This window comes from Lissotriton vulgaris, chromosome 1_1 (genome assembly GCF_964263255.1).
Source record: "Lissotriton vulgaris chromosome 1_1, aLisVul1.2, whole genome shotgun sequence".
Lineage (NCBI taxonomy): Eukaryota > Metazoa > Chordata > Amphibia > Caudata > Salamandridae > Lissotriton > Lissotriton vulgaris.
In genome coordinates, this window is record NC_141685.1 from 1,781,015,030 (window position 1) to 1,781,041,445 (window position 26,416).

A 26,416-nucleotide genomic window follows, 5' to 3' on the forward strand; every position below is an offset into this window, starting at 1 on the left:
GCTTTATTCCACACCGCAACACTGCTCTTAACCTTCGGAGACTTCACGGAGCCCTGGCTAGGGCCCACATGCTCGAGGAGCCGGCTGTCCTGGCGTCGTTGGATGCCACGATGGCTTTTGACTCCCTTGAATGGAGTTACCTGTGGGCAGTGTTGGCGAAGCTCGGCTTCGGTCCGGAATTCGTAGGGTGGGTCAAACTTCTATACGCCGGTCCGTTGGCTAATGTAGCGGTCAATGGTCGAGTTTCGGCACCCTTTGTTCTTTAGAGGGGCACCAGGCAGGGTTGTCCTCTGTCGCCCCTCCTGTTCGCCCTAGCACTCGAACCATTGGCGGCCTGGCTACGCAACCACCCCGACTTACATGGCATCCGATGGTCCCCTGACTTCGAGGACCGGGTGTCGTTATATGCAGATGACATCCTTCTGTATCTCACCTCCCCTTGCAAGTCTCTCATTGTGGCTTGCGGCGTGCTACGACTCTTTGGTCAGTACTCCGGCTTGGTTATTAACTGGTCAAAGTCGCATTTGTACGTTCTGAAAGGAGGGACGCCTCGCCTCCCGAGAGGCTGCGGCATACAGGTGGCGAGACGGGGATTCAAGTACTTGGGGGTCTACATCTCCACTGACCCTAAAGCGCGCTATGAGAATAATGTGCTTCCCCCTCTTCTCCGCCTCCGGCGGGACGTGGAGGGATGGCGTAAACTTCTTTCTCTGCTTGGGCGCGCGGCGCTGTTCAAGATGATGTCCTTGCCCAGATTCCTCTACGCCTTGCAAAACACTCAGGACCCGGTCCCGGCCCGATACTTTGGTGAGATTGAGAGCTTGCAACGCGCCCTACTTTGGGATGGTCGGCCCCGCATTGCTATCACGAAGCTTACGCTTCCGTGGTATGATGGGGGGATAGCGCTGCCTGACGTGCGAAGATATTACTGGGCCTCCCAGTTGGCAGCCATTAATCATGGCCTATAAGGACCAGTGGATAATCCGGGGTACGCCATGGATCGGTGGCTTCTGGATGGCGGGAAATACCATAGGGCACTGTACACGAGGTCTCTTGATAGGCGGATGTCTGGACCAACGAAAACTGCTGTACACATCTGGAGAGCGATCACAAAGGCACAGGGGTGGAAAGACAGGCTTACAAAGGTGACCCCACTCTATGATTCTGACATACTGGGTAAACTATGGCACACTAAAGGCTTTGATAAGTGGGACTTGATCGGCATTTCCAGGGTGGAGGACATGCTGCTGCGAGGGGAGGTAAAGTCCTTTGCCCAACTACAGACAGAGTTTCAGCTGGGTGAGACTGAATATTTCCGGTACGCTCAGCTGAGACGTGTACTACTGTCCGCCATGCCGGAGGGTGAGGTGACTCCCGACAGTTCTCCCTTGGAGGATAGAGTACTGGATGGCCACATGCCGGACAGTGCCATCTCCTTGACATATAAAAAGCTGATCAATGTTCGCACAGATCTCCTCCTGGGGGTGAGGGATCAATGGGTGCGGGACGGGATAGAGATTGACGATGAAGACTGGCAGTGTGCTGTGTCATCCCCCAAGGAGGTCGCTATTTCCTCCCGTCTTCGGTTGGTGCAGCTAAAGATCCTGCACAGAGTCTATGTCACTGGCCCCAGGCTTATACATATGGGACACTCTGCTGATGGCCTCTGTAGGCGTGGTTGTGGTGCTCTCGTCACCTTCATGCACATCATTTGGGAATGCAATGCGATAGCTTCCTATTGGAGGCGAGTGCACATGATTATGAGCGAGGTGACCGGGGTGGAAGTACATGCGGAGGCCCGAAGATGCCTCTTGAATATCTGGGGCCCGACAGATTATAACATTGCCCAGACCCGATGGGTGACCCTCGGGAATATGGTTGCGAAACGGGACATCGCACAGATGTGGGGAGCAACAACAGCCCCGAAGGTGGTACAGTGGAAGGCCAATATGGATTGGTGTATGTTCTGGGAAAAGACTGTATATGTTGCCAGGGGTAAACCTAAAAAATGGCAGAAACTATGGGGGGCTTGGAATGAGTACAGGGGTGACATTTGCGTACCTCCAGAACCCGCTCCACAGGAAGAACACTTGTCCCCATAGCCTATGATTCCAACTGACGGTTCGATATCTTTGTTATCCTGTGTTTCCCTCTCCCACCGTTCTTAGTATCTCTATTGTACTGATTATCACTGTGGTTATTGTGCTTGACCAGCTCCTAGATTACGCCTCACTGTACATTGGTTTCATTGCCTTCTTACTTAGCGCCCGTTTCGGCGCCTCTTTCTGTATCTTTCCTTCCTTCTCCTTTTGTTACAAAAATTTTAAAACTTAACCTTCATTCGTTCTGACATACTGTTTCTTGCACTTTGATTTACTGCATTCTGATCCGCTGCCTAGCCTCCGGGATGTAAGGCTGAATAGCTGTGTGAACTATTTGAAAATAAAGGTTTTAAAAATTAAAAAAAAAAAAAAAAATGATGTTCACTACAGTGACCTATTTAGGAACTCCATGAGTGCAGTAAGTGAGTGGATGGACTGCAAAGGTTTGAAACTGAACTCTTTAAAGACAGAGGTTATTCTTTTGGGGAATAACACGTCATTCTTGTCCCGTGGAAACACTTCCAACACCCGCCCGAAGGAAAAGAAATCTGGAGGTACTTTTGGATAATGATCTCACATACAAAACCCAACCGTATAAGGTATCCTTGTCCTCCCCTCAAACGTATAGAGTACTTAAAAAAAAATCATACACTTCGATCTTTTAATAACTGTGGGTAACGCTCTTGCTCTGACAAGGCTGAATAATGGTACCAGTCTTTACCTGGATCTATCCATGGGTTCCCAAAAGAAACAACAAACTCTTCAAAACGCTGCTGTGCGGTTCCTCTTGAAAATCCTGAAATTTCATTGGGCAAAGGCTGCCATCAGTAAGCTGCACTGGCTGCAGGTAAACAACGAGTTATCTTCAAGGCTTTATGCACGGCATAGAAGAGCCTTCAGGGGCATGGCCCATCCCACTTCAAGAAGAATCTGAGGTGGTACATGCCTGGCAGAACTCTACGCTTCAGTTCTGTCATGCATTTAGTGGTGCCTTCCTTCAAACGATCATACTAGGGTGGCAGAAGCTTCTTTAAGTCCATGGCATTACATTGGAACTGTCTCCCTCTTAATCTTAAAGCAGCTCTTCATATTTAGGAAATCGCTGAAAACCAAGCTCTTTGTCCAGCAATCCGACAGCTCAGTTCCAAAGTTCCTTATCTTTCACAGCGGCAAGACGCCTCTAGGCAATCGCTGCGCTTAATAAAACTCTTCATTCATTCATACGAACAGAATGTACATGCAAGGAACTATATTTACTGTGCCACTACCTATGTGATATAGGTGATCAGATACAGATCATTAAAGATTAAGGTTAGAAGCACTATTATAACATTACGAAAGAGGATTCTATAACATAATAGTGCAATAAATCAAAATTACGTCTGGTCAACACCAGCAATTCACTATAGGAGTTCCTATATAGGAGTTGTTATGTTATGTTATATGGGTATTTCTAAAGCGCATGTTCACCAACGGTCTCTTAGCAATATGAATTGAATAGGGAGGGTTCGAAGCCGAAGCAGTCTAGTTATGAGCTAAAGTAAAAAGCCAAGTTTTGAGCAATTTTCTAAACAGCACATAATCTTCTACAAGTCTCAGAGTAATCGGCAGTGAGTTCCAGTTTCGGGCACAGGATAGAGAACCAAGACCCTTCAGTGCGTTTACGTCTGAATCTCAGTACAACTAATTGATTCAGATGCATAGATCTAAGGGTGTGCTGTGGGGGCATACTTAGTGATTCCTGATGAAATATATCTGGGACCGGAACCCTGAATGGCTCTAAAAAGGATTCATTCTGTTTTAAATAGAGTTTGTTGCTTCACCGGAAGCCAGTGGAGTTCTTTTAGCAGTGGGCTAATGTGGCATTGTCTATCCTTTTGAGAGATGAATCTAGCTGCTTGATTCTAAATCATCTGTAGACGGTGCTTCTGATGTTGTGAGAGTCCAAGATGCAATGCATTTCCATAATCAATTTTAGAAAGAAACAGGGTGATAATGATTTGGAACAAGCCTCTCTGCTGAAGAATCTTTTGATATTATGCAGCTTACAAAGCTGAACGTAGAGGCCGAGGTTACCGATCCAATCAGTGAGCTCATGGTGAGATCAGAGTCAATTTGTATCCCCAAACTCTTAATCACCGGCTTGGGGAGCGGTGATGCGCCAAGCTCTGGGGGCCAATGTGTGAGAGTCCAGTGATGAGTTTGTTTTTCGGTATAATTATATCAGTTTTTTTCGGAATTCAATTTTAACTGATGTTGTTTGTCTAGTTTTTGATGAACAGCATGGAAATCTTGACGAATTCATCTGATTTAGGTGACTCTTCAATAGTAAAAATTAGCTGCATTTAATCAGCATAATTCTAAATCTTAAACCCCATCCACATGCATTCTATGAAACAATATGAAATTCAATTTGCAAACAAGATACCATTATATAGAATTCTGAAGTAAGAATAAAATGTGTCATGCATTGTGGACGGTAATTATTAATGGAAAAGATATCTTATTGTATACCCAGTACGAGCAGCGGTGCCTGACTGTCATAACAAGTAACTATATAAAAAAGGTCCTTCATAGCTGTGATAAAATTATATTTTTTGATTTGGTCACCCCCATTTTTTTGCAGAATTATACTGCTGGTTTTAGACTTTGCACACTGGAGCACAGCTGTCCAGTGTATGTGCTCGGACCTCGAAAACATATAGAAATCAGTTAATCCCTAGTTGGCATATTTAACTCCCCTATAAGGCCATAGCATATGGTGTAATACGGCGTAGAACCTACACTCACAGCATGGAAAGTTAAATGTCACCTGTGAACTGCAGCACTTATTGTGTCCTCCACTAATGTGGCAAAGGAAAACATGGCTTCAGGCCTTCCAGTGGAGTCTGACTTCTGCAGTTTAAACCTGTAGTCCTACCTGTCAACCTCTTTGACAAGCAAAGGTCTTCGTTTAATCTTAATAAGTCAACTCTAGGAAGGCCTTGTAGCCCACACGTAACACGCATGGTATGTAAATGTGGGCCTGTAAAATTATAAGGGTACCAATTGACAAGGCCACAAAAGCTATTTTCACTGTGGAAGCTTCAGCTGTCCCCAGGAGTGTAGCAAGGATGCCACAGGCCTTGGCACAAGCACTAAAAATGGTCCATTTGACTGCAGTTGGAGAAGTAAAATATAGCAAAAATCAGAGTTTAATGAGCCCCTCAAAGCTATGGGCCCTGGTACCACTCCACCTGCTGCACCAATAGTATCTAAGCCCCTGGCTGTCCTAAGAAGACAACTAGAGTACAGATTAAAATATTAGCTGTTATCTTGGGTTTGGGGCCAGCTAAATAGTTCAGCAACTAGATTTGATTTTGATATTTATAGAGCGAAGCAGTTACCCGAAGGCATTAAGACGCTGTAGACGACCATCTGGAGAACCATACTTAGCATATAGGAGTTCAGGAAAAGTTGTTTATAACATATACAGACAAGTCTTAAGTGCTTTCCTGAAAGCTTTGCCGAAAGGAGTTCCAAGGTCTGCTTGCCGCAATTGAGAATGCTTTATCACCCCATATCTTTCTTTTGGTTCTAGGCACCATGAGCTGATTTTGATGTGCCGATCACAGGTTTCTTACTGGATGATTCCAGTGAAACATTTTTATGGGTGGGGGCAAAAAAGAGCTTTATACACTATGTAGAGAGTTTTAAGCATGATGCGCTTTATGATAGGAAGCCAATGTAACACCTCTAGTCACCTGGCGGCAGACTGGTGCCTAGGAATAGTCAGAATTACTCTGGCAAGCGCGTTTGTACCATTTGAAGTCTGTGATGGGTACTCGTGTTGGGGTCTAGGTATATCGAGTTACAATAATCCAGTCTGGACATGACGAGGGCAAGGGCAACTTGCTTACGTGCCTATTGCCGAATAAGTGGGCAGATTTTCCTAAGCATCCTTATGCTCCAGATGCAGGTTGCCACCGTACGATAAGCTTGGGCATTAAAATTAATTTCAGTATCTAAAAGAACACCAAGATTTTTGTCCTTCTTCCCAGGGCTTAAGGAGAAGTCTGCGGAATCCGCATGGCAGAGAGAAAAACTGTAGAAGTGATGTAGCTTCACCATCTGAGAACAATCCATAAGTAAGAAGGGCCAGGGCTTGATGAGTGGTTTCCAGGTCTTGAAGACGTTCTATCGGCAGCAAAGGCAAGATGGTATCAAACGCTGCTGATAGATCCAGGAGTATCAGTGCCACACCTTGTCCTTCATCCACTAAACGCCTAATGCAGTCTATGGCTGAAATCGGTACGGATTCCGTTACATGATGTTTCCTGAAGCCGAACTGAGAATTGTGCAGCCATCCCTGCTGTTCTGCAACTTTCATCAAATGGATATTAAGATGTTTCTTTAGAATCTTTGTTGGACAGGAAACCAGTGTGTTAGATTATGCTCATTGATGCTCTTTAATGTCATGCATAAGCTAGCATTCGCTACACCAATTTCTTTCAGGCACCATTTTATGTACTGTTTGAAACTAATCCTGTTTGATTTCAATAAATGCCCCTTGATAAGTTTTGTTTCTGCAAGAAGGACTGTTTGTGCCAGTCCATAGCTTTCCCTCGATAAAGAACCTCTCCCACCCGTCTGGCAATTTGATCGCAGCCCAGGGTGGAACGGCCTTAAAAGTGTTCTGAGCTGTGTAAGATACGAGAGTAGAAGCCATTTTTGTCTTTACGCTGTTCGCCCACATCTGTTGGGAAAATGACTGCGGGTGTGTTATTAGTTGACCATGCAATGCATATAATATATCCTTATGCTTACAGTTCCTCAGTTCCCTCTGTAGTACTCTCTCGAGACTGTGCAGACGGAGTCCCGTTCTGAGAGTATATAATAAATGATTAATGGTGTATTTTCTTCACTGTTTCTCTGACTCTTCATTTAGTATAGAAGGCTGAGAGGTGGTCCAAGGTGACACTGGTGGCCCTAAGTGGGTCACTTCCTTCAAGTGAAATAGGACGATAGTTTTTGCAATCCATACTGTCCAAGTTAAATTTCTTTCGAAGGGGCCTAATTACTGCCTCCTTCCATCTCCAGGGGTAAGATCCAGAGATAATCACTTGGCTCAATAAATTGGAAAGAGGGGGTGCTATGGTACTAGCTGCCAGATGAACAGCAGGTGGGAAGTCTTCGAAGGGTGACCACGATTTCGTGTTAAGAAGGTATTGTTCCACCATCTTAGGGGTAAGAGATGGAAAGACCGAAAGTAATTTGCTCTCTTGGTCTATTTGAACTGAAGTTTTCTGAAATGCCAATTGATGCTTTCTGTTTGGGGTTGGCTGCTTCAAATCCTTTATGGATACTTACAGTCTTAGATTGGAAGAAATGTGCTAACTGGCTGCAAAATAGTTGTGAGCTCTCAGGCATTACATTGACCAGGGTGGTGGCGATCTGTTGCACAACCTTAAAGAGTTCTCTGGAAGAAGTGGCAATTTCATTTTTTTAGTGCAATGTTTTTCCCACAGTCAAAGCTAGTTTATATTCCTTGATATGATTACTATAGATTATTTTTTCTTGCTCTTCTTGTGTTTAGTCCATATACGCTCTTGTCGGTGACATGCCTGCTTGAGTGTCCTGAGTCTGTAATTGTACTAAGGGGCTGATGGGGAGAGTCTTTTTTTGCGTGATTACTCTCAGGGGAGCTATCTTGTTGGCTGCCATCTCCAGCCACTCTGCAAATGCCTCTGCCCCCGTATCCATGTCCTCCGAGATTTCAATGAGTATGCTGTCCAGGATTTTGGACAGGACTTCAGCAGATACCCCCTTCCAACTTCTTTACCTAACCGTGGTTTGGAGGGGTAGACTCCTGCTGACGAAGATTTAAAAGAAAAAGCTACTGAACTGTGATCGGATCAGCTGAGGGGGATGACTGATTGACGAGACACCTTAATATCATTAGCAAAAATACCATCTAGTTTGTGACCTGCCTTATGAGTAGGGGCCAATACCAATTGCGTCATTCCTAAACTTGAAATAAATTCCATGAGTGATAGTGAGTCTTGGTGGTTGGTCGCTTCAAGGTGGAAATTACAATGGCCCATGATGGTCAAGCATGTTAGCTAAAAAAGGTTCGACTAGGTATTTTAGCTGTTTTAAAAAGGGAGATCTGGGTCCTGGGTGTCTGTATATCTGCAAACCTCCAAATGAGCAAGTAGCTGATAAAATAATTTTGAAATAGAGAGTTTTGCATGTTTTTAGATCAAATCCAGCTTCCATCAAACATTTAAAGTGAGATTTAAACACAATAGCCAGTCCCCCACACTACCGAGAGGCCCTGTGCACCCTCATGATTGAATAGTTTGTCTGGATGGCATCCACTAATTCAGGACCAGATGCTTCATTTGCCCAGGTTTCCTTGATAAAGACCCGGTCAGGTTCGCATGATGCCAAGAAAATAGCAAACTACACTATTTATGCTTTATGAGTGAATCGGAATTTATGAGGAAACTGTTACGTTTCTCCTCTAAAATAGGGGCAGTGTGCTTTTTAGTTATTAACCCAATGGAGGGTAGCTGTTCCTAAGGAAAAGGGGGAGGGGGTACTCTACAACCTACTCTGGTTGGAAGGTGGTATGTCCAGGAAGATAAATCAGTGGGATCAAGATACAGGGGTGGGGGAATTCCTCCTTTCAAAATTGGTGCCCTCACACACCCTTGCGGGTGTCATGCTTCATCACCTGGTCTTGCTCCTCGTGGGGGTGGCGCTGCAGTCCCCCATGGACCCCGCGAGAGGGCTCTTTATCGGAGATCATTTATAGGAGGTGCCACAGTTGTGCATGCAGGTGTGTGAGGCTACGTTACAGTGGCAAAGTTGGTTTTTAATAAATATTTAAGAAACATAACCTTCTACCAGAGTAGGAACCATGACTTAAGTGTGGGGAGGTGTTTTTCTGCTTGCAGGAAAACCAGTTACGGTGGACCCAGGAACCTAATTAACTTGTTATGATTCATTCCCGTTCATAGGCTAAGGTAGACCTGGAGAAGGGAACCCCATGTTCTCCCCGTCAGGTTGCTACCAGGCCCAGTGGGAGGGGAACAACCCCCATAACTTGTTTTGAGTGGGCACAAAAGAAGCAACGGTTCATTTCCCTAGCCCTAACTCTGGGTGGGCACACAAGCTATGCATAAGGGAGGAAAGGTCCCCTCATTTTGGATGTTGGCAATAAGTTGCACTGTGGCATTGTTAACAGCAGGGCAAACAGGAAATTCTGCAACAGTGGGGAGAGTTGACCCTGGGAACTTTTACCCAATTGGTAAGGGAGGAGCCAGGAGTCCCCCCCCCCTCATTAGCTGGTGCTAATCATAAATGTGGCACTTCAAGGCCCCCTCCACAAAACTCTTTCTGGACCTGTGAGGAGACGTGAAGTAGTGAACCTGCTAACACCTGTACTCAGGACAAAGTGGACTCCAAGGGTCAGTGGCTGAACTCCTGCGTGGCTACAGGGACGCACTAAGCTGCAAGATGCCTGTTCCGTGAAGTGTCAAGCTGACCAGTCGCAACCGGACCCTGGCTGTACCCTTCTGTTGTTCTCTGTTGGAGTGAGTCCTAGGACCACTGCCTGTGTCTATCTGGAGTTCTCCAGCTGTTTTTGAAAAGCTGGGTTGCTTAGAAATTTTTTGACTTCTAGCTGCAGTAGTAACAGAATCAAACACCCGATCTCAGCCAATACAGCCAATGCAAGACTTTGCTGGACTTAAGAAACATGTTTCTCCTGCTTGAAGCTTCTTCACAATAGCAAATCCATTTCATTGGGCCCATGCAAGAAGGTATTTGGCAGTATGGACCACATCATCAAATACAGCCAGCAGCCCTGTCCTGCTGGAGGATTTCAACTTCCATTGCACAGACTAAGTGCATAGGTAAAATCTTTGACCGGGACGAATCTGCTTGGCTTATCAAATCCATGCTCCATCGCATTCGGCCTAAAATCGCGCATAGGTCCCAATCACCATCAAACAGGGACTACTAGTTGGTGCTTTACATTTTTTGGGTGTGATTTGCCGGATAGCTTTTAAAATTCATATCTCTACTTTCCCTTACTGGATGTTTGTCTTTTTGAGGTCATTTTGTTAACTCAATTATACTCGATTTCTATAAATGGGAGAGGGATTTTTATTGTGTACTGTTACCATTACAAGTTGGTGCCTACTTGCAAGCTATACACTAACAATAATAACACTGCTTTATGAAGCTGAAAAATCACTATATACATGAACACAAACGGGCGATGAACAGATTTCACATTGAAAATGGAGAAGAGACTGTTGGCAGGAAAGCATCCCCTCTAGGAGAGTACATTTATCCAATATATTCATAGACCTCTTAGCCCGAGGGTCTTTATTATACATTAAGCAGTGTTTTCAATTTTCAGATCTCCAGGCTAATATGCTTTAACTCAATCAATATATGTAGCTGCGGACCAATTTTGGCATGTTTTATATTGGAAAGCATAGTAATGGCACAAACTATATTATACAATATAGAACTACAATATTTTTATTTAATACAAGTTTCTGTTCACAACCAATGGAGATGTTGATGCCCAAATTTTTTTTAATTTTAGGTAATTATTAATCTATGATAACACTATTTGGCAATACACAGGAGTCCACACTTCTGTTTGTATGCATAGTCTGGTGGTTATCGCTGCTGCTGGAAACATAGGTTTTATATTCTATGGTGATAATCAGTGGTAATAACATGGTAAATTCTCAATTTCTCATCTTACATGTTATATTCTGAACATGGTATGTCTCTTTGGGGAGAAAACAAGAACATTAGGCCTTCTGTTGTGAAACCAATTCACATGAGTATACTAGTGGTAATGCTGACCTGATATCACAGATGGGTGAGGAATGCTGTAGTTTATGCTTTTAATGTTCTGGTAGTGATTCTTCAGGATCTAAGAAGTCATGGGGTGGATTGCCTGGTTGATGAAAAATGTGTTGACAAGGCAAAACAGAACCCAAATAAGTCTGTCCTTTTGTAAAGATTTTAAAACTAGGATTTGATTAATGTAATCTACAGACTTTTTGTGGAATGATATATCCTAATATATAAATTAAAATAGTCACTTTTTATTGGAGTGCATGCATTCGAATATATTTGGAACTGCAAGCAGATCATTGAATATCTTCTTGGGAACCTGCTATGAATCTGCACTAACTCGTCAAGGGATCCAGACCTTTATACAAACAGCAATCCAAAGAGACATGGTGCTCTGAGGCCCTGCTTCGCCTTTTTTGACTCCAGCAAAGACCACAAAGAGCTATTCATCCACTCTGTCCTGTCTTGTACAGTCCATTTAGAAAGATACATCATGCCTGGGATCCAGTTTATGTAACCTCTCCTATTTCTTGTTAGGGTGAGGAAAATGAAGGATGAAAGAGTGATAGACTGGCTTATGTGGAAGGGAGATACAACCTAGTTCAGTAACAACCGCCACATATAAAGGACCAGCTTGACTGAGCAAAAAGCAGTGAATGATGAATGGACCAACGATGCTTGGAATTCTCTAACTCTACGCACAAAGTGACCACTATATGAATACAGTCAGTAGAGTAAGCAAGTGCACTGAGCAATTGTGTTATCCGTTCAAACAGTGAGGCCATAAGCAAGGTTAACACCAAAATTAAATCCCACTAATGAACAATAAAGGGGCTTTACAAACCGCACCACTAATAGTGACCTAAACAAAGAGGGTTGATATGGAAACAACATGAAGATGGACAAAGCAGCCAAATAACCTTCAAAGTAGTGAGTGCCAAGCCTTGCTGACCAAAGAAAGTAGAATGCACCTGGCATCTGAAAGATGAGCCTTGAAGGGGACTGAGATGTCAGATTCACACCAAGAAACCATTTTTGACCCGAAGCCCAAATAAACAAACTTGATAGCAAGTTCTTTTGGGCGCCAGGATGACAAGTGCTACTTTTAGTGGCAAGCAAAGGTTCTCTATTTGATATTGCTTAATGTGTGCAAATTAAGCATCTGGGATGTATGACCAGACCATTTCACTCTGTGAGGATGAGAATGAGGGGGCCGATTGCTAGGTTCCAACAAATCAGTGTACCAAATTGGCTGCACCCAATCGGAGGCAATAAACATCAGTTGCGCTAGATTCTCTCAACTTCTGCAGGACCTGCAATGACAAAATGATAGAAATAAAGCAGGGAGCAGACCCTGTGGTCGTCTGAACCTGAAGTCTAAGAAAAATTGACACTTCCTGTTCAGGGATGAAGCTAATAGGTCTATGTACTGGCATCCCAGTCTCAGAGAAGATCATGTCCATCACTTTTGGATGAAACTCCAATTTGTGATACTCCGATGAGAGGCAAATCCAACTACATGGGCTACAACTGCAAATATACCCAGCAGCAGAGCCCACCATCACAGACAAAAAGCACTCCAACAGAGTCCAACAACACACACATCCGGGTTTGTTGATGTAAAGGAAGAAAATTTGTTGCCCAACAAAAGTTAGGCAACAATACCTGAAAAGGAAGAGCATGACGACTGCCCAAAACTTTAGCACACTGATTAGTTGTTCAGCTAACATGAACCAATGGTATTGGGCCATCAACTCCTACAGATAGAGGATTTCATAGCCAGGATTAGGATTTGATTCAGAAACATCAGAATCATATTCCAGATATGTATAATCCTCTGAGGAGGAAAAGCTCTTATATAGGCTGTGTCCAAACCCCACACCAACAAAGGTCAGTACCTGAGTGGGGAGGATGTGGGATTTATGCATATTGTTGGAGAAGCCTGGGAGAAGGATTAAGGTGCACTTTAGATGTTTAGTAACAAGCGCAGGGGACTGAGTTTCACAATTTGTCCAAGTACAGAACTATATGGACTCTGAATCTCCCGTGTAAAGCCTGAACTAAATCAGGCACTTGGGTGAAGATTCATAGAATACTCAGAAGACCAAATGCCAGTACTGCAAATTAGTATTGCTGGGACCCCACAGTGAATCTGAAGCAACATATGTGATAAAAAATGATTGGTTTACAGAGGTAAGCGTCCTAAGATCCAGGTACACCATTCAATCCAGTGCATTGTGGACCATCAGTACCTTGGCCAGGTACAGCATTTTGAACTTGTCCTCCCCATTGCAGAGGGTGAAAAGCTTCAGGCCCAGAATGGGTCCAAGGCTCCCATTCTTCTAGAGTACCAAGACATAAAGGGAGTAATATCCAGTGCCCCTTTTCTCCAGGGACCCTACCGCTATGGCCTATCTATTAGCAGCAAATCTAAATTACGGGAAACACTGTATTCCCATGAAACTAGGGGAATGAAACACATATGAAAAAAACAGTTCCAAAAGGAATCACTTACAAAAACTAGATTTAATTCTACTGCATGTTGGGATGTGTTTGCATATGCATATATATATATATATAAATCCAAGCAAACGATCTTGAACCTCCAACGAGTGGCGAACAAAGACCAGTGAATCCCAAGGTAAGGCAAGATATTTTTATTGCACCAGTTTCAAAAAAGCACGCAGCGGACACAAATGCATCCAATGAGGACGGTGACATCAAACGTGTTTCAACAAAGCAGTGGGCAAAATTGACAGGATACGATCCTGTGAAATTTTTTAACAAGCTTTTTAAAGTTGACATCTAGAATATATAAATATATATATCAATCAACAAATGCCCTGAAGCTCTAGGAGGTCACTCGGCACTTAGCCATCCATCCGGATTTCCCTTTTCAGCTCTCTTTACATGTCCTGATAATGAGTATCATAGCCTGACGCATTTCAATGTGCCATACATCTTCATCAGAGGCTTGCAGCACAGGATGTTGCAGTGTGCTTTTTTTTTTGCATTTCCGCTCATCATTCCATTATTTGAGCTCTTGCTTAGTGCATATGGCATGCTGGGACTTGTAGTCCCTCCTTTGAGAAAAACATTATTCCCTAAGTGGGTCTCTGCGCACATACAAATTAAATGCATATCTTAGTCCTTAGTAGGAATCGGGACATTTCAGAGAGTCTTTTTACTTTCGGCCAAATGAACCGTCCGGTTTCGAATGGTTCCAAACCACAGCCTCTTGCAAAGTTCAACAAGATGGAATGTGTGTGTGTGTATATATATATATATATATATATATATATATATACACATATACATATATACATACACACACAAGGCAGTGACAATTTCTAGGTGCTACACGTGACGGCGCAGTGCAAGTGAAATTAAAGTGAACAAAAATAAATCAGAGCATAATAGTGTGTGCATTAACATATAAGTAAATGTCTTATTCACACGGATATCAATACAAAAAATACAATCCAAATAAAGAAAGATTCCTTAGATATCTTTCATGTCTGGTACAAAAATTAAAAATGTTTGGAGACCAAGAAGTAATTTGAACAGGGCCTTCCTAAGGACAGAGTAAACCGTTTACGCCTGATCAAGATTTTTGCAACAAACTTGAGAAATTCTTCTACAGGTAAGTAAATGTTGCCTACAAGGAGTTCTCCGCTAATCAGAATGCAAGACACTTGGCTGAGTCTGCTTGCTCCACTCTTGGAAAGCCAGATGATAACCTTAAGGACTCCTAGGATGGGGACGACAATTTTCCTTCTTTAAGGATGGAAAGAGTAACAAGATTACTGGAAACCACTAAATCAGGATCCCCTACGGACGCGTGTCCACCATATGCATTACAACTGGTTCCCCACACGACTGCGCCCCACCTTGTCTTACTTCTAAATAAAGTACTTACTTCAGGGCACTTTCCAATAGGGTGGAAAACAATCTCTGGTTTGTCACAAGATCCAGCAGTGGTAAAAACTTAATCGCCCTATTTCCTTCTTACTGATCCCCACTAAGATCTTAGGAAAAGCTTTAAATGAAGACTTGATGGCCTTCTTGGAGGCAAATTATCATTTGGAGCCATCGCAACACAGCTTTAGGCCACAACATTGCACAGAATCAACGTTAATTGCAGCTTTGGAGGACATTCGAATGCAGGTAGGCAGGGGATCTCTCTCTCTCCCAGTCAGTGATAGCACTCATTAGCGCTAAGACACCTTAGCATTCACGCGTTTTAGAAAAATATTACTTACTTACTGAATATAGACATTGTGATTGTATACAAAACTCAATCAATGTTAAAGATTACCTTGCGTGCTATAGGCTCTTGACCCTCCATCAAAGTGTACCAGCTGACTAGTTTATTCCAGCCCTCCGTGGGCAAAAGAATATAGTCAAGTTCATCAATGAGGTGCTCTTTAAGAGACTGTGAGTCACTATCTGTAAGAAAAGATTTTAGTAATGAATCAGGTTAAAATATGTTGACTTTACATCAATAACAAACATGGTTTCACACTATGCAGGAGATAAGTGCGTTATCCTATAAAGCTGCTTCCCAATGGACTGAATAATTAATTTCTTCTACGTTAGGTTTAGGCTTTAATCTTGAACTTTTCAAGATAGTTAGAAACAGCGCCTCTTCGAATTCAGACTATGTTTTGAAATAGTGTCTCTCCGAATTCCGAATGTTTACAAAAAACAACAAACTGATATTCATTCAAGCAATGGTATCTTATCTGTGACAGGCTGGTGTGCCAATACCTACAGACATGACGGTCTGTGTAAACCGTAGTCCCTGAAGTGATCTTGCCTACACATTTACTCTGAACGAACGGCTATGTGACACTAATCAACAGCTCTTAAACCGTGTGCAACAATTGAAATAGTCAACAAAAGAAGTTAATTATGTAACTAAACAATCATATACTGGAGTGGATGTTGATATGGTAAGGTGGAAGACAGAAATGTGAAGGTTAAGCATCTCTAGTTAGTGGCCAAATGTGGCTATTTTGAGTTAATGTGAAGGATATGTTAATGGCATTACGTTGGCTTTGGAGCGGCTCTTTCTTTTCAAATGTAGAATCTGAAGCACTTGCGGATGCTGGGTGCCGCTGGTTTGGACACATTTAAAATTTGTTGAATAGCTGAAACGGGTTGATGGGCAAATCCCAGAACCAAGAGAAACCCATACCAAATTGTGAAGATAAAGCAGGGACATACAAATTATGAAAATTCACTATACAAAAGCACAAAACAAGGTAACGTGAGCTCTATCCGGGAGAATCAACAGTTGTTCCACCTTTAAGTCAAACGGATGATCATGACTGCATGTGCTTAGTGTTTACTTTTCATTCTCTGACCTGCTGAGTACCCATGCACGAGGAGAGGGTGTATGATGTTTTTTTCCTAGCACACAACAAAAAAATGAACTGTGTTGTTCAATATATATCAGAATTAGTACAAATGAAGCACATTTTTTTGTCATTCTGAAGTGTGGTGGAAACAAATATTTGAAAACAATCAAAAAACACATCAATACACTATGTGATTACTTTTTTCACACATTTCTGTTTGAGTGCGGCAAAACCATATTTTGGTGCAAATGCAATGGACATTTAAATTGAAAATGTGTGGGCTGTAATGGCAGTGCGCTTCCAAACTATGCCACTCCATTCCACTCTATGCACTTCAACTCTATGCCACGCCACTCCATTTTATTACAATCCACAACATGAGACTCACTTTACGCCCCTCCACTCTAAGAAAATCAACGACAAACCAAGCCATTCCACTCAACGCCACTACAATGTACGCCACTACACACCCTTCCACTCCACCCTACTCCAATCTACCCCACTCCACTGTACCCCAATATACCCCCTCCACTTCCCTACAATCTACCCTAATCTACCTCACTCCGCTCTAATCTAACCCCTCCCTTTCTAATCTACCCAACCCCAGTTAACTCCACCCCAACCTACTCCACAACGATCCAATCTACCACACTCCACTCAAATCTACCCCACTCTGCTCCAGTCTACTCAGTGCACCGCAGTGAAATCTACCCCAATCCACACAACTCCAATATAACCCACTACAATCTACTGGACCAAACTACCCTTCACTACTCTGCAATCTACCCCAGTCCAATGTACCCCTGTCCATTCCAATTTAGCCAACTCCACACTACAGTACAACCTTTCCAACTCCTCTCCACTCCAATCTAACCCACTCTCTTCTAATCTACCCTGCCCCAATCTACCGCAATCTATCCCACACCAATCTGCCACAATCTACCTCACACCAATCTACCCCACACCAATCTACCCCAATGTACCCTACTCCAATCTACACCTCCCCAATCAACCCCTGGCCAAACTTCCCCACCCCATTCTAATCTACCCCACTTTAATCTACCCAATCTACTCCTCTCCACCCTAATCTACCCACTACTTTACAATCTACCCCAATCCACTGTTCCCTAATCTATCTCACTCCATTTCGATCTCAACTCCACTCCAATCTATCCAACTCCACTCCACTCCATTCTAATTTACCCTCTCTAACCCACCAAATCTACCACATTCCATTTCACTATAGCCATTTGTATAGACAGGCTTTTTGGCCCTATTTGGGAGTGATATAGACTTTAATCTTGCTCACATCTAGGATATGTATTCCTAGCTTGTGTTGGCCCTTTTAAGCCCTTTCTTCCAGACCTAGAAGAGGCCATCTATTGCCTATTGGCTTTGGCCTGTCATTATTGCTTATAGTAGAGGTTGGATCCTGTGGTCCTGACTTAATATTACACATTGGTATGGTTTATGCAGGTACTCTGACAGAGCTAAGGGTTATTTCATCCTTCTTAGGCCTACTAGGCCCAGAGCTAGAGAGGATCCATTTTGCTTTCTGTCCTGTAGAGCTGAGATGCCTCAAGGGGAAAGGTAATGTTTATAGTTAAGGCTGTTGTGTGCTAGGGGAAAACCGGCCAGGACTGGTTCTTATCCGAGGAATGTGTTTGTCTCATGGGCCCAGACGTAACATGCAGATGCGCACTGCGGTTGCGTGGAAGCCTTGGAGCTAGCACAGGAATTCGGTGGGAGGCAGCCCTCTGTTGGAAATTTCCATGAGGGGAGAGGATTCTATATTAGCGAATTGCAGGAGAGGTGGTCAGTTCAGTTTGGTTCTTGCAGAGGAGAGAGTAGGATGTCTGCTGGAGCTGCAGAGTGCAGTGCAGTTCTGGAATGGAGAAAGAAGGCAGATGATTGCTGAAGCTGAAGAGAGAGCAGTCATATGAATAAAGTTGGAACTGTCAGCGGGAGCTGCCAGCTTATCAGGATGCATTCAATCAGATGGAGGAGTTGAAGCTGCCAGCTGGAGCAGTTGAACCAGAGGCGTGAGGCTGTGGTGACGGAGGGAGAGCAGAGAGAGAGCCCTGACCCCACCAGAGAGAGAGAGAGAGCCTTTTAATAGGTGAGGTAGTCTAAACTAGTTTGCTTTACACTTACACCTTAATCTTGTCTTTATTCCCTAGGCTATTGTATGTCTAATCCTTTTCCTTTCAGCGGTGTGTAGTACAATCCAGTTCTACTTATAGTCTTTGTCAGTTACATGTGGATGTGTTATAGTGTAATAGAGAGACCCCGTAGATCTGTGTATGTGTATTTCATCATTAAAGATACCCCCGTTCTTAGTGAACTAGTGTGCATGTGTTGTTCTTGCATACAATGTGTGTCTATTATTGATAAAGCACAGGTAACCTTGTCTCCTAGTCAGGTATTACTGTTTGAACAGATGCTACCCCTGATCAGGTAAGTGATAACTGAATAGTTAGGGAGAGAGAGGAGCCCTTGAACTGAAAGATAATTGATACACTAAGTAATTCGGCCATCCCATAATATTATTGTAGTAGCGAACCCTTAGTGAATAGTGAGAGAGACTTCCCAACATAGAGACAGAGAGCTGAAGGTATTCATAGGAAAGTGGTCGTATTGTGTGTAAATGAGAGCACTGGGAAGGAGACCAGTGTTTAGATCTGCCGGATTGTAGATCGTGTGTAAATGAGAGCACTGGGAAGGAGACCAGTGTTTAGATCTGCCGGATTGTAGATCGTGTGTAAATGAGAGCACTGGGAAGGAGACCAGTGTTTAGATCTGCCGGATTGTAGATCGTGTGAAAGAGAGTGAGCACTGAGGCTGCAGCTCAGTGTGTATGGCACGCCAGATTGCGTGTCGAGTGAGCACTGAGGGTAATCAGTGTGTAATGGTAGATAATCAGAACTGCCCCAGGGTAGATTAGTCTGGACCCATGTGGTCGCGAGACTATGAGGTATGAGTGTGGTGTAGGGCATGGATGTCCTTAGTAATCAGTGAGTATTCTTAGTATCCCTATAGATTTAGTGGTGTTTCTGATGATATGAGCTTGTATATTGCGAGTTCCCCATCCTCAGGTAGGTACCCAGGTGCCTGGATAGATGGTCCTGAGGAGGGAAGTGGTTACGTTCCGGCTGGGTTGGAGGGGCTCTCAGGAGCTGATCCCATCTAGTCTGAGAACCCGGTCGTTACACCAATCTACCCCACTCCACTTCACTTTAATCTGCTGCATGCCACTCCAGTCCAATCTAACCGACTACACCCCATGCCAGTCTACCCCATTACACTCTACCCCAATCTATCCCACTCCAATCTACCCCACTCCACTAACTTCTAGTCATGCTGATCAGCATCCACAATGGTGTCCAACATAACTAAAACACCTTGCCAAAGCCAATAGCTCTTGCATAGGCGAGGCCTATTGGCTTTGCCAATGCTTGTTATTATTAGTCTTTCTATAAAGATATGCCATCTAAAACGCCGGCTGCACAGCCTTCAAAAAAGCTGAAACGCACTTTGTTCAGAGTCTGAGGAAATTTGACTTAGTTTTTGTAAGCAGGAAATTTCTGCATTAATTCTCAATTTAGAAAAAAGCCAAGTCCAAAGCTTTTGTGCGGTCATTGGAGAGGGTTACAGGGTCAGCACTCAACCACCTCGCAAACCAATCTTATTTTGTTCCAACTCGCCAGTCTCAATAAGCATACAGGTATCAGCTAATGACTCTTAGTATCTCCCTAATACGGGGATCTGAAATTTTTAAGTGGTCTGCTTTCTGGTTTAGAAGGTCACTACTCTTGCTGTGTTCAGGAACCTCCATCACACTTAGCATGTCAGTTGAAAAACATGTATATTCCTCAATATGGTACTCGATAGAACAATAATAATCTGATTTAGAAATGCACCGACATGCTTTCTATTTTTTTAATTGGCAAAGCCACTAATTACTTTGAAGTACAAACGAGGTTACATTGATTATATAACGCTTCAAGACAAAACAATAGTGCCCTCAAAACAATGTTTACTTATTAGCGTTGTTCTTAGTAGACATAAATGAAGCAATGTGCAGTCAGTGGGAAATTCTTAAACATGTACTGCATTGTCATGGTGAGAAGGTCGTGATAATAAAAATAATATTAATAATCACTGTATTATGCAAAATGATATAGTACCAGACAGTTATGCGTCTCATGTTTTCGTGAAACTTCAGAACTAACTCTGGGTAAATTATACATGCCTCAAAGTAAATAAATTAAAAGGAATGACCTTTGAGAAGCCCGAAGTTATCAATGGGACCAGGGTATACATTTTGGTCTCCCATCTGGTATTTGTCCCAGCTGTCAAACCCAACATACTTTTTCCACTGTTTGAACCAGCGACTATCAACCAAATACCTAAGGAAGGAGAAAAAGATAAAATAAGATTCGATTGAAAAATGTGACGGAAATAAAAAAAACGGCAGGTAATAATTTTTTAAGCACATATAATAGCTGCTTCCTATTGACATCTGAAGTTATTTGCTTAAAAACAATGCATGATAGAACTCGAGATGTGGGTGTGTAAAACTGTAAAATAGATGTGCATGCATATACATGACCTGCTTTTGAACCGGAGTGTGGAAATGTAGCACTCTAAATAAGTCACCAAGAGACAGCACAGTAAAGAGTCTCGTCCCAGTTCATGATAATTCAGATATTTGGTTATGAAAATGAAAAACAAATTAATTATTCTAGAATTCGGCAACTTGAAAAAGCGATTACATTTTCAGAGAAGTGTATGGCTTTAATAGAGGTATTATTTTTTTTCTACAACAAATTTTATTCGTTTTTAAAGGTTCCATATGGGCGTAGACCGACATGTACATTTCATAAAATGCAAAAGACATAGCGTGCCTAATTGTATCATTGCATAACAACTTAACCTGTAGAACACCAGGCCAGAAAATTAACAAACTGCACCGAACACTGCTGATTATTCGTAATTGCGTATTTTTATAAACTTGTCTTTTAACTGACGATGCTGTCTGTCTATGATGTGTTAGTATAACCCATGTATTTCCTGATGCGGTTATGAGGGGTCTAAATGTGGCAAGGGGAGCTAGATCGATGCCCCGGTAGGTCGCCCAATGGGACCAGATTTTCCTGTGGGCATCCCCCTGCTTGGAAGACTGCAATTTCGGCGCTCACGCACCTATCCATTGCCCTCTTTCATGCCCCTAAACTCGGCAGGGAGGTCGCTTTCCATTTGTGGGCTATGCCCCTTTTAGCTAGAGTTAGGCCTGAAAATAGGAGGTGCTGCTTATAATGGTTTTCTCCAATCTTCTCAGTGCTATGGAGAAGCAACAGTCTGGGGTCCAATGGAATGGGTCAGGCCAGCTCCTGGCCCAGGCAGGACGTCACAATAGATGTTTTATTTGATATTTTCTGTCTTTCACGTAAATAAAATAACTGAAGCTGTGTGGAGTGTAATATGCTGTATATTGCTATTTCCGAGTGTGTGGATGGTTTATGACTCATGACAAGCACATCTTGGGTGGGTAATGAGGTCACTTCCCTTGCCTCAACAAGAAGGATAAATAGCAAATGACTTTCGGCATATATCCATATAAGCTATGATGTATTTTCCTGAACACAAGTTACAAACTCTGGGGCTTATTACGATGTTGATCGGACGTGCGTCCGAACTGGATTGTGTAGGACTGGGTGCCGACCAACCAGTAGTCGGCGATTCCATCTGACAATTGAGGATGCAACTGCCCATGAGGCGGTCGGAAACATCCATTTTATTATTGGGGCTTGGCTGTAGTCAGAAAAGGGGTGCAGCACAAGACGCATTAGTAAAATGGACGTTTTCAAACATCCATGCACTGTGAATGAATGAATGAATGAATGAAATTATTTGTAGAGCGCACGATGGCCAAACGGCTTCCTGGCGCTGAGAGCTCTAAAGAACAGAACAGACAGGGCCAGGAGGTTTAGCGGGGGTAGGCCAGGGCAAACAAGAAAGTTTTGAGCGCTTTACGGAAGTGTGAAAAAATAGGGATCGAACGCAAAGAAAGAGGAAGGGAGTTCCAGAACCGGGGTGCAAGAACAGAAAATCGGGTTCCACCAGTGCGAGATTTGTGGAAACGGGGAACAGTGAGGAGGGCAGAGGAAGATGAACGGAGAGTGCGGGCAGGGGTGTGAAGGGAAATCAGAGAATTGATGAAAGCCGGTGCAGAGTGATCAAGGGACCGATAAACAAGGCACCCTAGTTTGAACAAAGATCTCTGCAGGATGGGTAACCAGTGGAGGGATTTGAGGACGGGAGTGATGTGATGGGTTTTGGGCAAGTGAAAGATGAGACGGGCAGCCTGATTCTGGATAGCTTGAAGGCGGCGGGTTTCGTAGGCAGGAATGCCTGCGAACAAGCTATTGCCATAATCAAGGCGGGAGGTGATAAGGGCGGAAATAATGATTTTGAGGGAGTCAAGAGAAAAGAAGCGGGAGATTTTCCGTATCATCCGGAGGGAGAGGAAACAGGAGGACACCACGGCACTGACCTGGCCGTGCATGGACAGGTCCTGACTGACCTTGATGCCCAGTGTTTTGACGGAGGAAACAGGGGTCGGAGGGGGGCCAAGGATTGGGGGCCAGAAGGCAGGGGACCAAGGGCTGGATGAGCCGCCAGTCAGGACAAGCTCAGTCTTATCTGGATTGAGCTTGAGGTGGTTGGCGCTCATCCACCCAGAAATAAAGACCATGGTGGAGTGGAAGAAAGATAGGGAGTGAGAAGGAGAGGAAAGATCAAAGACGAGCTGGAGGTCATCTGCGTAGTTATACACAGAGACCCCCAGCTCAAGGAGGGAAGAGATAAGTGGATGGATGTAAAGATTGAAAAGAAGGGGAGAAAGGGAGGAGCCTTGGGGGACCCCACAGGGCACCGGGAGGGGGGGGAGCAGAAAAGCCGGGGAGGTGAACAGCTTGAGAACGTCCTGTCAAAAAGGACGTGATCCAGGAGAGGGCAGGGCCTCGTATGCCCGCTGCGCTGACACGGTCCAAAAGAATGTTATGGTCGACCGTGTCAAACGCAGCGGACAGATCGAGGAGAATCAAAGCTTGGGGAGAGTTGACGTCGGCCTTGGCTTTGAGCTCGTCAAGGACGGCTAGCACCACGGTTTCCGTCGAATGACCCGAGCGGAAACCTGCTTGGTGAGAAGCAAGGAGTTGGTTCTGTTCAACATAAGCAGAGAGACAGGAGGTGACGTGAGATTCCAGAATTTTAGCAAGATAGGGAAGAAGAGAGATAGGTCTAAAGTTAGAAGGGAGAGAGGAATCAAGACCAGGCTTTTTAAGAAATGGGGAAACAATAGCAGATTTAAATGAAGAGGGGACCAATCCGGTGGAAAGAGAGGCATTAAGGAGGGAGAGAGGGGTAGCAGGACAGGAAGAAAAAAGAGTTTTAAGAATACGGGCAGGGGCACAATCAGTGGGGGAGCCAGACTTGGTTTTAGTGAGCAGGGCTAGGAAAGAGTCCAAGGAGAGGGAGGGAAAAGAAGAAAAGGAAGATTTAGACGCAGAGGGGACAGAGTGAAGTGGAGTAAAAGGAGTGACCGAGATGTTGGATTTAATTTTAACTATCTTCTCGATAAAGAAGTTCCAAATCTTAATGTCTTAAATGATATGCCAACCTGTTTTAAATGGGAGAAATTATTGTTTTCGGTGTCTTTAAATGAGGTGATTGAGGCAATTGAGAAGAGTAAGGGGGGGAAAGCCCCGGGCCCAGACGGGGTCCCCGTGGACTTCTTCAAATCCGAGATCGATTTATGGGCCCCTATTCTAACACGCTACTTTAATGCTGCTATTGAGGATGAGTTGCCAACCTCATGGGGTCAATCCATCTTGGTGCCACTCTTCAAAAAGGGTTCAAGGGCTGAAGCACGGAACTACCGCCCAATTTCTCTCTTAGACTCGTCGCTAAAGATACTGAGTCGCGTGCTTCTGGTAAGACTAGAATCCTGGGTTGAAGATAAAAATGTCCTTTCACCTATTCAGTATGGGTTCCGAAGAGGTATAGGAACCATGGAGCAGTGCGTGAACCTTGAACTTATCATCGGCAAGTACACAAGAGCCAAGGAGGGGAATTTGTTCATGTGCTTTGCCGATCTAAGTTCTGCATTCGATCTAGTGGAACACGCACTGCTCTGGCCAACACTACTCGCTATGGGCGCACCCCCAGAGATCATTCACCTACTGGCCAGAATGTACAGCAGCCTTTCAAGCAAAGTCAGATTCGGATCAAACGGAGAATGCACCCCCTTTTTTAAAATTGGTAGAGGGATCCGACAAGGGTGTGTGCTAGCCCCCTTGTTATTCTCCCTTTTTATAAATCAGGTTGACCAATCCTTACAAGAATCTTTAGCTGATGCCCCTATTATTAATGGTAAACAAATACCCGTCCTCTTATATGCGGACGACGCGGTCCTGATTTCCAGGACCGCGAATGGGCTCCAAAAGCTAATTGATAAATTTCACATTTTTATTAAGGGCAGAAAGCTTAAAATTAACAAGGGCAAGACTATGACCATGACCTGTGGAAAGAAACTAAAGAAAAGCAAGTCATTCTTTTTAGATGGGGATAAACTTGAATCTGTTCAACATTTTTGCTATTTAGGTATTACCTTTTCAGGAGATGGGAGATGGGTAAACGAGCAATCCTGTGTAGGCATGAAGATGACTAGAAACACAAATTGTATCTTCAGATTCGCTTCTAAATTGGGGGGCCGTAGAATAAGAGAGATGATTTCCATCTACAACTCAAGGTGCATGTCGTCTGCCCTATATGGAGCAGGGATATGGGGATATAATCCCCAGATTGCCCAATCCATCCAGCAAGAGGAAAACAGGTACTTGAAACGCTTACTATGTCTCCCTGCTTCAGCGTCAAATGAGATCACGCATAGAGAGCTAGGTTTAAATCATGCCACAGATCTGATTGCATTGCGTCCTCTTTCCCTTTGGCGATCCATATGGGCTAAAGAAGAAACTAAGTTCACCCAGGAAGTAATCGTAGACTGTATTAAACTGGATCAGCATTCGAAAATCCCCTGGTTAAAACACATTTTCTCTTGGTACAAGATCCTTTTTGATCAGGACATTTTTAAAGATATTTTAACAGAATCAGTTGTAACGAAGCGTGACCTTAAAACCACCTTTATGGATCACGCAAAAGGGGCCAGAATGAAGAAGTATGCTATGCAAAGTACGTTTAAACTGCATTTGGAGTATAATTTAAGTATAGGATTTTCATCCTATCTCACATTTGTTAATATTAACTCCCACCGCTTTGTTTTAGCACGCCTGAGGTTGGGTATAGTCCACCATCTGGTGGCTTTCCCTATTGTAAAAAAACCCGGGTTATGCCCGTGCCCATGCAACGGGAAATCTAAACAGAGTATCTGCCACTTTTTACTATTTTGTAATTTTTATACTGGTTTTAGAAAGTTTTATCTGAAGCAACTATTTTTGGAATACAGTACGTGCAATATAAGAGCTGCAATGCAACTGTTGTTTGACTTGTCCTCCCCGAATGTGTGTTACCGTGTAGCCATCTATATTCTTAAATGTATTGGGCACAGGAAATCAATTATTATATGAGCCCCCTTCTTTCCTTTATCCCCCGTTGGTAAACACATCTAATGAACAACTGTGAGTTACTGTTAAACTTTTGCATTTCTCTTATATGAATTTTATCCACTCTGTATTTTTACTTGTTGATTGTATCCTTGATAATGATTACCTTCCGGCTTTGCACTTTTTCTTGCACTAATGTCTTTTTTCAAATTCTTTTAAAACAAACCGCTGCTAAAATACCTATGATTTCTAATATCTATGAGAACATACAGACGTTGCACTTTACTTATAATTTTGCATATTTTGCACATACCAACTGCACTTTATGCCTATCAAAGGTCTTTTCTGATTTGCACTATTATACCTGGCGTGTTTCGCACTAAACCTTAACTGCTGCTAAATTATATACTGTGACCAAATTGAACTCTGTATATCAATGAGATATATCTTATGGGCT

The 26,416-nt window shown here is 43.5% G+C and overlaps 1 protein-coding gene across 6 annotated transcripts in view; it reads right to left on the reverse strand.

Moving 5' to 3' along the window:
- USP15 (ubiquitin specific peptidase 15) overlaps positions 1 to 26,416 on the reverse strand; it is an 829,830-nt gene that overhangs the window by 714,906 nt on the left and 88,508 nt on the right. For all 6 annotated transcript variants that reach the window (XM_086919102.1, XM_086919100.1, XM_086919101.1 and 3 more), the window contains exons 2-3: positions 20,615 to 20,742; positions 15,289 to 15,419 (exon numbers count right to left, since the gene is read on the reverse strand). In XM_086919102.1, coding sequence (XP_086775228.1) covers positions 15,289 to 15,419; positions 20,615 to 20,742 — 259 coding nt within the window. The remainder of the gene's footprint in view (positions 1 to 15,288; positions 15,420 to 20,614; positions 20,743 to 26,416) is intronic.